Source organism: Sturnira hondurensis, unplaced genomic scaffold, assembly GCF_014824575.4.
Source record: "Sturnira hondurensis isolate 20B ecotype Veracruz unplaced genomic scaffold, ASM1482457v3 Scaffold0011378, whole genome shotgun sequence".
NCBI lineage: Eukaryota > Metazoa > Chordata > Mammalia > Chiroptera > Phyllostomidae > Sturnira > Sturnira hondurensis.
The window spans coordinates 8,715,427-8,727,908 of record NW_028084009.1 but is presented as its reverse complement, the minus strand read 5'-3'; the positions used below and the strand labels follow the sequence as shown (position 1 = coordinate 8,727,908).

General features: G+C 66.1%; 1 protein-coding gene across 6 annotated transcripts; it reads right to left on the bottom strand.

The window, feature by feature from the left end:
* Positions 1-2,141: 2,141 nt before the first annotated feature.
* On the bottom strand, positions 2,142-12,481 carry ARFGAP1 (ARF GTPase activating protein 1). 6 transcript variants are annotated; one of them, XM_037060062.1, is made up of 14 exons: positions 12,340-12,481; positions 9,769-9,832; positions 9,441-9,550; positions 9,056-9,227; positions 8,676-8,776; positions 8,024-8,110; positions 7,759-7,855; positions 6,328-6,384; positions 5,862-5,894; positions 5,101-5,130; positions 4,334-4,390; positions 3,981-4,040; positions 3,445-3,521; positions 2,142-2,721 (listed from the first exon to the last, which is right to left on the bottom strand). In XM_037060062.1, the coding sequence occupies exons 2-14, from the start codon at positions 9,826-9,828 to the stop codon at positions 2,424-2,426; spliced, it is 1,239 nt and encodes a 412-aa protein (XP_036915957.1). In that variant the 5' UTR covers positions 9,829-9,832; positions 12,340-12,481; the 3' UTR covers positions 2,142-2,423. The 6 variants fall into 6 exon arrangements, with proteins under 6 accessions (XP_036915957.1, XP_036915958.1, XP_036915961.1 ...); XM_037060063.1 differs by having other exon boundaries at positions 3,445-3,515; XM_037060066.1 differs by lacking the exon at positions 3,981-4,040 and having other exon boundaries at positions 3,445-3,515.
* Between the last annotated feature and the right edge of the window lies 1 nt (position 12,482).

Here is a 12,482-nt window from a genome sequence, read left to right as displayed (position 1 = left end):
TTTCTGAATGGTCAAGGTTGCAGCCCTGGGTGAACCCCCAGGGCCTCCTCATCCACCCAGCCCCCAGGACCACAGGCCACTCACCAACTTGCTCACGCCCACTGGGGTCCTGCCTGCCTCAGCCACAGGGAGGCCTGGCTTATAAAGGCCCCTTCCCGCCACGTCACTGCCCAGCCCACCCCTCGGCCTCCTCCCCACCCCCGCTCTCCACCCTTCCTGACAGCTGCCCAGGACATCCCTCTAAGAGTGGGGGGTGGGCACAGCAATCCCTGCATGAAGGACCCCATGTCACGGTGGGGGGGGACCCCTCTCGATAGGGTTACAGCCCTGACCCAGCACCTCCACCCCTCCCTCCACAGGGCTGGCCCCAAAGAGCAGCACTGGACACCAAGATGTGGGTGACAGGCACTGGGGTTCCCTGGCAGCCTGGGGGGTGGAGCAGCTCCTGGAGCCCAGGGCCACACCTGTGCCTGCACCCCAGCTCACGTTCCCCATCTCCCGAGCCCCTCACACAGGCCACAAGGCTCCCACCTCCCTCAGTCTGCGCACGCGCCTAGGGGAGCTGGCCGCTCCTCGACAGCCCTGAGGCCCAGCCCCAGGAGCCTAGACGGGGCTCCTAGACGGGGAATGCTGCCCAGGGAGTTGAGGGTGGCAGCCTGCCTCCGCAGAGGGCTTTGTGGGGTGGCTGCAGGCTGCTCGCTGAGCAAGGTCTGTTGGAGGCTGGACGGGTGAGGCGGGCCTCCCTCGACTCCGGTGGGGGCTCCCCACCTCCCCACCTCCCCTGGCCTGGCCTGGCCTCTGCGCTGGAAGCCTGGGCGAAGTGGCTGAGGTGCTTTGCCCAGTCCTCCATGGCCCCTGCTGAACCCCGCTCCCCACAGCCCTCACCGCTCCTGCAGCTGGGAGCCACCCCACCTGAGAACTAGGGCATCCTGCAGGCCCTGGGGAGGTCCCAGGACCCATCCTGCGGTCTTGGGAAGCAACCAATAGAGGGCACCTGGGCAGGCGCTGGGCACCCAAGACATGTGTGTGCTCACAGCCTACTGCAGTGCCCCCTCCACACGCGAGGTTGGCGTCTTGGCTGGACTGGTGCGCCTGCCCGTCTCTGCACCCAGCAGGCTGAGGCCTGAGACGCCTGCCAGGGCGCAGCTGGGAGGGGCAGGGTAGCCCATGTCTTCGTTGTCCTCCCCCAACTGTCACGTGAGGGCCCAGGGCCCAGCCCAGCCCCTGCAGCAGGGAGGTAGCCCCAGGGGCTGACTCTGAGCTGAGGGAGCAGAAGCCCCCTGCTCCCCGGGCTTGGGTGTGGGGTTGTAGGAGTAGCCCAGAGGCCGCCAGGCACACCTGCCTGGCTGAGTAGGGAGGTGGCCCAGCTGTGTGCAAAGTGGATGGGCAGTGGCGGTCATAGGAGAATCCCAGGAGGGGAGGTTAAGCAGGGCAGGACTTGACCTCAGAGTCTGCAGGCCAGCCCCACACCTTGGGTGGGGCTCTGGGCAAAGAGGCAGAGGCTGGCCCCCACTGGCCTGTGTCCTGCCTGCACCCCAGAGCCCCACGTCACACCAGAAGTGGCCTTTCAGGGCTCACCCAGACCAGCCTGCCTGCTACATGCTCTGCCACGCCACCAGCGCCCTGTGCAGGAGGGGCACAGGGTGGACCCCCAGGCCCTGCCTCGCTCAACCCTGCACAAGGACGCCAGTGCTCCGCCGGCAGGGGTCTCACACCCCCACACCCCAGCGCTCCAGAGAGCAGGCCCAGTCCAGGACTTGTGCCAGATGGGTCTGAGGTTTCTCACTCAGCTTGTCTCCCCACCACAAAGGGGCAGGGGGCCATCTTGTCCTCCTTACGCCACCCAGTCACCCTGCAGACAAAGGCCCCTCTGTGACCGGCCTGGTGTGGGAGGGACCCACCTTCCTGCCCGGCTACCCCTGAAGCCCCCATGCTGAGACATGCAGGGAGCCCTGGGGAGAGGCGCCTGTATGCTCAGGGAGGTGAAGCCCAGTGCTGACCCAGCTGGGGAGGGGGTGGGGTGGAGCCCCGGGGGGCGGGGGCAGACACAGGGGTGTTCCGGCACTGCCCTTGGAACCCGTCTCCTAAGATGGGGCAGTTTTCTTCACAGAGAGAATGACAGAAGGCAGGGAGCTCGAGGGCAGCAGGTCACGGCAGGGACACGGCAGCCCTGCAGTGGGGGGCGTGTTTATTGGAGCGTGTGCAGTGTCTCCAGGAAAGTGGGACACTTTGGGTGTGAGAGTGGCCCCGCCCCACCCACTCTGGCCACTGGGCCTGCAGAGCAAGCCCTCGGTCCCGGGTCCCCCGTGTGGGCTGGCAGCATGGGCCGCAGGGCCCCTCCCGAGGTGCTGTCTTCACATCACGGCGGGTGTCCCTCAGGTCACGTGGGAGGAGACAGAGGAGAGTGAAGGGCACATGTGTGGCTACCAGTCCTGGTCGTCCCAGCCCTCATCCACCTGCGTGGCCCTCGGCGTGGCCCTCCCAGCGGGCTTGGCCGGGCCCTCCGCGCCTTCGCTGTTGTCACTGCCCCTGTGGTTGGACGCAGAGCCTGTGCCCCACACGTCCCAGCTGTCCGAGCTCCGCTTCTCGGCAGAGGCGTCCGCGCAGGTCCAGCTGTCGCTGCTCGGGGACCTGTGGGCCTGGGCGGGGTCGGCGCTCCCGAAGGTCTCCCAGAAGCTCCGGTCGACGGCGCTGTTCTGGTAGCTCTGGCCCTCCGGGGGCCTTGGGAAGAGGGTGGCTTTGAGCAGCCGTTCCCTGAGCCCCCCACCCCGTGGAGCCCCATGGGGCCCATCCTCCTTGCACCCCAGCAGGCCAAGAGCGGGTGCGTGCAGCCCCAGCCACCTCCGCGCCAGAGCCCCAGCCCCAGCCCCCATCCAGCAGAGACGTCTCCAAGGGGGCAGCAGAGAAAACCCAGGGCCTGCAGCCAGCATGTCAGGAAGAAAGTAGTGGCCTTGGGCCCATGGCCAAGGGCAACGTGTCCCATCCCAGAGCAGGCTGACCCACCCACCAGGGCCAGCCAGGGGCACCTGCCCATTAGACCCTCAGTGGCCCCAGCGGGTCAGAGGACAAGGACAACAGACTGGGCTCCAGCAGGAAGGCCCACGCTCTAGCGGAGCACAGAGGGTGAGTGCTGGGACAGGGGACAGGGCCATGTCGAACCCGGCTCCCCTCAGCACAAGGCCTCCTGTCCAACGTCCCCACCGCTGCCCTGGCCTGCCTGACTTGGCCTGCCCTCGGGGATGGAATGATACACCCCCAGCCCAGGGCAGCAGCAACCCCCTGGGTCAAGGGGAGGGCGCTGAGTGAAGGGTGGGGGCACAGACTGGCCTCTGCACCTCTGGGGGCTCCTGCCCTGGGAACCCCTGAGCCCCAGGACAACTGCCTCCAGAGGCCTCATGGGAAAAGTGCAGGAAAGTGGCGTGTCAGGATGGGGACCTGGCCCACCTGTCCGAGGGGTCCTCCCCTCTCCCAGAGAAGAAGGTGGTGACGTCTCTCCATCCCTTGCTGCTGACCCCCTGGACCTGGAAGGGGTGGGGATGCAGCTCAGCCAGGCTGGGACGTGGAGCACGCCCACAGCCTCTGCTCCCGACCCCGCAGAGCTTGAGATGCAGCGACAGCCCTTCCCCGCCGACCCCAGTTCACCCGGCCAGCTGGCCGGGGTGGGAAGCAGGGCCACAGGCACACACACACCCACCCAGCAGGGAGGCGGACACAGGCGTCCCTGCAGGCCCAGCAAGCCGGCACTCACCAGGGACGGTCAGCAGCAGCAAGAAGGGAACAGAAGAAAAGCGATAGGTTAGAGGCTGTGCCACCCCGCTGAGTGTCCCCACATTCCTGCAGCTGCGGGCAAGGTACGGAGGGACCGCCTGCCCTCCTGCCTCCCAGCGCAGCAGGGCCTGGGCCCAATGCACCGGCCCTCGGCTCCGGGTGCTGGAATGCGGAGACGCTCAGCGGTGCCTGCACGTCGGCGGGCGCCCTACCTTGGACGCCAACTGAGAGACCCCGGTGGACACATCATCAAAGATCTTTCCCTCCTTCACCTGCGTGGGTCAGACAGCCTTGTTAAAGAGGGTGGAAGCACCGCGCCCACTGCGGCCGGCCGCAGCATCAGGGCAGCCTGCCCTGGGCCGTGACCCCGCCTCCAGAAGGGGCGGGGCCCATGACACCGACCCAAGGGCGCACAGTGCTTCCTCGCCTGGTACCGACCACACCCTCCCGAGAACAGGCTGCTTGGTGCCCAGCCTGGCCCTCCTCCACGCCACTGGTCCCTGGGGCCCCTCTGAGCCCGGGGAGCACAGAGCCTGGGGCCCAGCGTTGGGAGGCGGCGTGTTACCTTCTCCTGAGCAGGTTTGAGGACGTTCTCATTCAAGCTGTGGCCCAGTTCTGATGCCTGTGTGAAGGGCAGATGCCAAGAGAGGGATGTCGGGGGGCTCCTGGTGCTACATGCACCCCAAGATGAGGGTTAGCACTGAGGTCGCCAGCTGTGCGGGCAGTGGCGGCAGGCAGCCCATCTCGCAGCAGCCCTGTCCCCGAGCACCCTGGCTGCCCCCGCTCTGCAGTCCTGCGGAGGGTCTCCCCTGCCCAGCTGTCTCCTCCAGGGTCTCCCCACAGAGCCCTGTGTGCCCTGCCCAGTGGGGACAGCCGTGTGCCGACCACCGGCCACGTGCCCCCCCGCCCCAGGTGCTGGGGTGCATCTGCAGCAGCCTGGAGTGAACCCACCTGCCCTGCAGCGGGCACTCAGGAGCTGGTGGCAGAGAAAGGGACCGAATGGGCTGACCAGAGGCCCGAGGCCCGCTCAGGTGGGGGCAGGCGTCAGGACCTCACTCCCCTAGCAGGACACCTCTGGAAGGTCTGGCTCAAAGCTGTTCATCTGTGAGAGTCCTGCCCAGCCACTGCAGGGGCTCACCCCTCTGCGTGCGGGTCACAGAGGCAAGTGCGGGTCCCCCAGCAGCGAGCGCGGGCCGGACAGGAGCCTGTCGTCCCCGAGAGGCTCTGAGCATGCACACGCGGAAGCGCAGACAGGCGACGGCAAGGGGCACACAGTCGACCCCGAGCCCCGCAGAGACCAGGTGGCATGCGGGGGCGGACGCAGGGCCTTACCGGCTCTGGCTGCTGCTTGGAACCCCAGAACTTTGCCCGGCAGCATGGGGGTTGGGCAAGGAGAGAGAGGAGAGAGCAAGGCGGTAGCACAGCACAGCTGCCCCGGGGGTGTCACTAGCACCCATCCGAAAGGGGCCCCAGAGTGACCTTGAAGCAGCCTGTCCCACTGCAGAAGGTGACCGCGCTCCACTCCCACTGGCCACCTCCCAGACCCACGGGAGCCCCAGTGGGTGGGGAGACCACCCCTCCCCCACTCTGGAAGGGCAGCCCCGCCTGTTCTCCGTCCTGACCTCCAACCCCGGGGTGACCGGGCAGCCCAGGGCCTGGTGCCACGTGGGCTCCAGCACCACAACTGGATTTTGAAGAAAGGGCTGAGGCCGGAGACCCTGCCTCCAGGAAAAGGCGGCACTGACCAGGGACGAGCCCCGTGCCGCCACCCTGAGCCTCCACCGCCTGCGGGTGGGAGCCCGCTCCTTCCTGACCAGGAGGCTCTGCAGTGGCCCCTTGGCCACCCAGCACCCAGACTGTGACAGGAGAGGTAATGGGCCCGAAGCAAGTGCTGCCTGCCCCCCCGCCCCCAACCGCAGGCACCTGACGTGCCGTGAGCCTGGGAGACCAGTACCCGGGCGGGTCTGTCAGTGCCCAGCGCATGTGGTCCCCTTCCCGAGTGCGGGGCTGGGGGAGGGCTGCCGGGGCACCCAACCCCCCACGGGAAGCCAGACGGGCCTCTCAGAGCCCAGGGTGCAGGATGCTCCCATTACCTTCTGACTCGCCTGGGACCCCAGTTTCGTAGCCTGGAAGGAAAACAGACCGACACTGTCCTGGGCCCACCGGCTGCCACCAGGAAGGCCCCGGAGCTCGCCCTGTGGTGGCCCTCAGGGCCCGACAGCAAAGCACCGGACACCGGCCCCCACTGCAAGGAGGTTGGAGAGGGTGGGGTCCGCCTGGGCCACCCCTGGGGCCAACTGTCCTACCTGCTCTCTGGGATGCAGGGCCCCGTGCTGCGGGGGCGCCTCCCCAGTCCCGCCTTCAGCTGGCTTTCCCAAGCCACTGCCCCTGGTGGCCAGCGGGGCCCCGAGCCCCAGGCAGCACTGAGGGGGGGTAGAGGGAAGCCTGGCCACACCTGTTCCCGCTGTAAGGTGCTCAGACCCCGGCCACAGCCCACTCACGGTGACCCTCCCTCCAGGCCAGCCAGGCTGTCCGGTCCTGTGGGGCTGGGCTGCTTACACCCTCCTTGGCGGCTGAGGCGAACTTGCTTGCTCCAGTGGCGAAGCTGCTCCAGCCCTAGAAGGACACAAAGCCCGCGTCGAGCTCCGCACCTGGGAGGCCGCCGCCTGGCCCGCCACACACCTCCTTCAGGAGGCCCGGCCACTGCTGGGCCTGGCAGGAAGGACTCGGGAGAGCCCAACCGGGACCCCAGGGGGGTGCCACGGGCCCACCCGAGCCCCCACCTGCCCTTAGGGGCAGGAGTCCTGTGCCCACTCTGCACAGGCTCTGGGCAGGTGGCCCACTGTGACCTGCCCGCTCTGAGTCCAGGACGCACGGAACTATGGGGGGGACACAACCATCCCTTTCAAAAGCACCGGTGCCTCCAGCTCCCGCTGACACGCAGAGGCCTGTGCAGGCAGGGACACTCGTCCAGTCAGACGACAACGAGCGCTGGGGTCTGCAGACACGAACCCCACGCTCTGGGGCGGGCACCCCGTTCCAGAGCCGCTCCTGCACAGCATGCCCCGGGGACCCCGCGGCCACCCACCGGCGGCGGTGGTCCTAAGTGACCCTTGCTGAGCAGTCCCCTTGCCTCTGGAGTTGGTGCACAGGGCGAGGGGGGTGGTGAGCCGCCCACCTCACCTGAGGCCGGGCCGCACAGAAACGGCTGGGAAGGGACAGCTCTGTCATGCACACATGGCGCAGATAGCCTGCCAGGTGCCCTCACTCAGACCCCCGCGTCCCCACTAGCTCCCTACATCAGCCCCTCTAAGATCCCACCCCCCGTCCCTCAGGAGGGGCCTCCCCCAACCCTGGCAGGCCCTGAGGAGTCTGCAAGGGTCCCTGTCACAGCACAGCTTCAGGGAAGCATCACCACTCGTTTTTTTTTTTTCAGAGGAAGAGAAACGTCGACTGGCTGCCTCATGTGCCCACAACCGGGGACCTGGCCTGCAGCCCAGCCACGTGCCCTGACCTGGAACCAAACCAGCAACCCTTTGGTTCGCAGGCTGGCACTCAGTCCACTGAGCCCCACCAGCCAGGGTGGCATCGCCATTCTCAACACCAGGAAGTTTCCTCAGAGCACAATGGTATGTCTGGCTGCAGGCGGTGGAGGGCAGGTGGGGGCCGCGTGTGGCTGGGGGTGGTGTCGCCAGAGGGCACCAGAGCATGCAGCTTGGAGCCATCACCTCTGCCACCAACCCTCATGGTCTCCAGGCTGGCCAACCAAGCAGGAGTCAGGCCAGGCAACCCAAGTTCTCCTGGGAGAGGCAGCCACGTCGGGCCCTCACAGGACGCTGGTTCTTTGCAGGACACCCGTCTCGTTAACTTGAAATGGGCTTGTTGCCAAAGCAGATAACTAGTGAGACCGTCCGGGATCTGAGTGACTCCCGGAGTGCGTGAAGGGGGGGCCAGCACAGGCCACCCACAATGGGCTCCCTGGGGGCTCACCGAGTACAGGGACGACATGGCGCTGTTCAGGAAGTCCTCCTCTTTCTTCGGAGGTGGCACTGTGTTCCCAAACCCCACGTAGCGGCTCTCCTGGGCCCTGGAGGGAACACAGTGGCCCCCCCGCGCAGGTCACAGAGGCCCATGCGCCGTCCCAGCCAGGGGGCCCCATAGCCAGGCCGCAGTGGGAATGTGTCTGAGGGGCAGGCTCCCCGCACCCTAGCCCCCATTCACAGAGGCCGGCCCAGTGGCCCGCCCCGGGCCTCACCCCTGGTAGGAGCCGAGGTCCTCATCCAGCCAGTCCTCAAAGGCCTTGTCCGAGGCGGCGGTGGAGCTCTGCGGCTGGCCAGAGGCCCTGAAACGGAGTCCGGCAATGGTCCAGCCACCAGGGGGCAGCAGACGCCCACCCTGGGGAACTGCAGGACCACCTGAAGGGGGGGGGCCCAAGCTGGGCCCTGCTCCACATGAAGGGGGATCAGGAAGATGAGCAGCAGGGGGACAGCGTGGCCTGACGGCAGGGCCGCCTGCACCTAACTTGAGGGGCAGCAGGTGGGGAGACCCGGGCACCCCAGGTTGAGGGGGCACCTCCTGAAACCGGCCACGCAAACACCAGCCTCTGCTGTGGGATGCAGGGACAGTACAAGGTCAGCTTGCCCCCAGCGGCCCGTGCTCCAGGGTGGCAGGTGGCCCCGAGACAGGACACGCGTGTCACGTGACCATCCCGACACGGTCTGCCCTGAGCTGGCGCCTGAGGGGTGGGCAGATGGAGGTTTTCTTCCAGGCCCACCCTCGCTGGCTGGCAGCTAAAGCCCCTGGCGTCTTGGCGACCCTGGAGAGCCACTTCTCCCACTGCCTTTGGGACCCACCAAGCCACAGCTCGGGTCAGGGCTGGCCAGGAATGGTGGCCAGAGGGGTGTTACCGGTGGGTGGCGGACGGCAGCGTCCTGGACTGCGGTGGGGTCCAGTCCCGTGCGGGCGACGCCTCCAAGGACCATTCTCTCCCTTCAGCCAGCGTGGCCACCTGTCGAGGGGGCACAGATCTGTCAGAGTGGCCATGGTTGGCACTGGCTCCAGGGAACTCAGGCCATGGCAGGGTCTCTGCTGTGGGGGGTGCTGAGGCTGGGCCTCCCTGCAGCGCTGCAGGGGAGTTCTCGGCCAGGGCTGCAACCCCAAATGTGGGTGACCCACCTCGGTGCCCGAGTAGACACCCCATCCTCAGGTAGGAAGGTCCAGCCTCCACCCCTGCTGACTACGGGCCTCCTGCTCCCCTGGTGGGCACGGGCACTGGACGGGGCCTCACCCTGTCCCGGAAGAGGGCGGCCGCTTTGCTGCTGTACTTGTCCTGCAGGGACCAGCAGGGGTCGTAGTCCTCTTGCGACTCCAGGAACTGCCGGAACTTGGCGTTGCCACCAGCTCGCATCTTTTCCAGCTCCATGTCCTTCCACTTGTCCATGGTGACAGAGCGCACGAAGCTGGGGGCAGAGGAGCGACCACATCCTCGAGTGCTGGGACCCCAACCAAGTGGCCCCCTGGGCTAGGGAGCAGACACATGCTCTTTCAGGGACAGAGGCGCTGAGGCCCTGGGGGCACGTGGGCCTGGGGCGGGCGGAGCCCGTGCCCTGCTGGTACCTGCCCCGAGGGCAGGCCCTGGACTGCGGCCGGGACTCAGGGACCCAGGTGCTGACCTGAGGTGCACGCCGAGCCCACGGTGCTTGCCTGAGCACTCCAGGCAGATCCAGATGCCATAGGTCACACTCGCCCACTGGGGGTTGAACGCACCGCACTCAAAGCACACCTGGGGAAATGGCCACGTGCAACTCACCAAGTGCAACTCACCCAGGTGGCTGTGGGCAGGGCCCAGGGACCTCAGACCCCCAGAGGGCAGCCCAAGACAAGCAGAAGGGAGGTAGGGTAGGAGACCGACAGTGACTGGGAGGTAGGCTCGGAGCTGTCAGATGCTTCTGAGAGGTGCGAGAGCTCCGGCCCAGGCATCAAAGCAAGGTGAGCACTCACATTGTTTTCATCCTGCACCCTGACTTCCTTGAGAACTTTCCGGGTCCTTGGGCTTGCCATGACGCTGCAAAGGAGAGAAACAAACCTTTAAAACTCACAAACAGGTCACGCAATGCCACAGACTACAGCTTCGGAGCAGTTCCGCTCTGATGCTCAGCAGCAACAGGGCGTGGAGTGCCTCTTCCCAGAGAAATCCGCTGCCCCCCAGGAGCACCAAGAGCAGCTTGGGTGCTCGGCCAAGGCGATGCAGCCAGTCATGGCCTTTCCTGTGAGGAGCCCACTAAAGGGCAACACCCAGAGACAGGAACTCCTTGCCCTCTCCCCGCCTGCCCCCTGTGGTGCTGGGAGGCTCCTGGCCTGGGGGTGGGGGTGGGGGCACAGTGGTGGCCCTAACTGACGTGTGAAGGGGCTGGCTCACAGGAGGGTCCATCAGGAGGGACACAGGTGACACAGCACAGCCACAGTGGGGCCCGTTACAGCGCAGACCGGTCACCATGCCTCATAAGGACACTACTGGGGACCAGAGGGCACACAGCCCACCTGAAACGCCCTTTATTTCTTTGTAGATCTCCTGGCTTTGGCCAAGTTCTGCTTCCTCTGGTCACCCACCGACTCCGTGACCAGAAGAGTCAAAATGACGAGACCCGCACTGGACGCAGGAGTGGGCGCCAAGCACAGCGTTTGCTGTAAATATTCCCCAGGGCTCCTGGGCCCGCGCCCAGGAATCAGACCCAGTGTCTCATCCACCTCTGCTGCCGCCTCTGCAGACCCTTCTCGGCTATGAGTGGAATCTGGGAGGTGTCCCTCTGACTCACATGGCCACACAAGACCCGTGCACAGCACACAAGGACCGTCAGTGTGATGCCACAGGCCCCCGCAGGCTGTGGGTACCCCCAGGCCTCCACCAGGTGGCTGCTCAGACCAGTGCTCCTGCTAACCTTGGCATTGCAGCTTCACGCTGAGACGCAGATGAGAATGAGACCAGAAGACTCTCCGCCCAATTCCGACTTTAACCTTAATTCCCTCCCAGAATGGAGCCCTGACCCTCACACACCAGCCCTCGTAGGCCTGGGAGGCCCTGACGCTGATGGTCCTTGGTGCCCACTTCCCACCCAGGTGAAGAAGAACGCAGGCTGTTTCCTGCAACTGACAGAAACACACCAGAGTTTGCCTGCTGCCCCTCCCTGCCCTGGACTTCTCTGCACTGCCTGGGGCGGTCCCTGGAGACTGCCTGGTCTCAAGAGTGGACACACGGATGCGTGGTCCTGCCTGAGACCGGCCCCTGGCCCAGCCCTTTTGGGTGGCTGCCTCACCACAGCATGGAAGACAGACGCCAGCAAATGCACAGGTGGAGAGATGCTCTGGTGGGTTTGGACTCACAAAGCCCTTTGCAGACCCTGGTCTCACTGAGGCCACGGGAGAGCCCACGCGGGCTGGTGAGCGGGGCTGACACATATGCCTGGCACACAGATCCCCACAGAGCTTTGCCCGCTCCCTCGTTCTGGCCGTCAGGACGGTGGACAACAGGAGCCAGTGCTGCGGGGAGGCGGCTCTGCATTCTCACTGCATACAGCGTGGAGGAAGCGTCTGCACGGCCATGGCGTGGAAAGAAGTGGAGGGTGAACGACTTGGCGGTGTAAGAGGAACCCACTCCGTGACCAGCTCTGGCTGTGGGTTCCCTGTGTTCCCTGAGATGCTGTTTTACATAGAAGCCTCCACCTTTCACACCTTAACTACGATTTATCCTGAAAGACGACCCCAGAACTCCTGTTTCAACGCTGGGATCCAAGACGGTCCGCTGGAGGAGCTCTAGCTGCCACCGGGCATCCCCTGTGGGCCCAGGGGGGACCCAGCCTTCACGCAGCCACCTGCCAGACTGCAGCACGTGTAGCGCCACCTGGTGCTCGAGGTTGTGACACTGAGGGCTGGCAGAAGGCACCGGCCACGCTCCGTCCAAGAACAGCGCTCGACGTCCTCACAGGTTATCTCTGAATGGGGGAGGGTCCGTCAGGACGCAAACACCTGCCAGTGGCACCACCGTTAACAAACAGCGCGCAGGACCATCGGGCCTGCGTGAACGGGCACAAATGCTTTTCCCAATCGGAGATCTGTAAGAAGGTTGTCTAACAAGCCAAGCAAGGAGCACCGTTTTTCCACATCAATCCACGTAAACGGGGAAGAAAATGGAAGGTCCTCTCCCTGTTCCCCCTCCCCGCCCCCGACGATCATCCACCGCTAAGGCAGGGAGAAGGGCAGGAAATGGGCCGAGGCTGCCCCTTCACACCAGCCTGGCCCCCCCGACACCTGCGAGGCGGCTGGAAGCCCCTTCAGGCTCCGCCGTTGTGTGCAGGACGTTGTGTGCAGGTCAGACCCTGGGTCCGAAGGGGGCAGAGTCCTAACCGACTGGGCGCAGAGCGGGGGCGACAGCAGCGGCGGTGACCGCGGAGGCGCGGGCGTAGGGGCAACTTCAGAGACAAGGGTGGGGGTCGGGGGTCGGGGGTCCGGGGTCCGGGAGAGGGTGTCCGCATCGGGCCCCGTGGGTGGGCGCGGGGGCTCGGGCCGCGCGCTTACCGGGCGGGCTCGATCCTTGGCACCGGGATCGGGCAGTGTCTGCAGGGTCCGGGCCAGGTCCGGCCGCGTAGCAAGCAGCACGGAGGACTCTCGCCGGCCGCCCACCCCGCCGCCACCAGCTTCCGGCAACGTTGCGTCTCGCA

What these genes read in the sequence shown, in the direction of transcription:
- ARFGAP1 (XM_037060062.1), bottom strand. Translation starts at nt 9,828, where the DNA reads ATGGCAAGCCCAAGGACCCGGAAAGTTCTCAAGGAAGTCAGGGTGCAG. An exon ending in CCGCCCTCTTCCGGGACAGG is followed by an intron (nt 8,777 to 9,055) that starts GTGAGGCCCCGT and finishes CCCCCTCGACAG; the next exon opens with GTGGCCACGCTGGCTGAAGG. An exon ending in CCTCAGCCGCCAAGGAGGGT is followed by an intron (nt 5,895 to 6,327) that starts GTAAGCAGCCCA and finishes TTTTCCTTCCAG; the next exon opens with GCTACGAAACTGGGGTCCCA.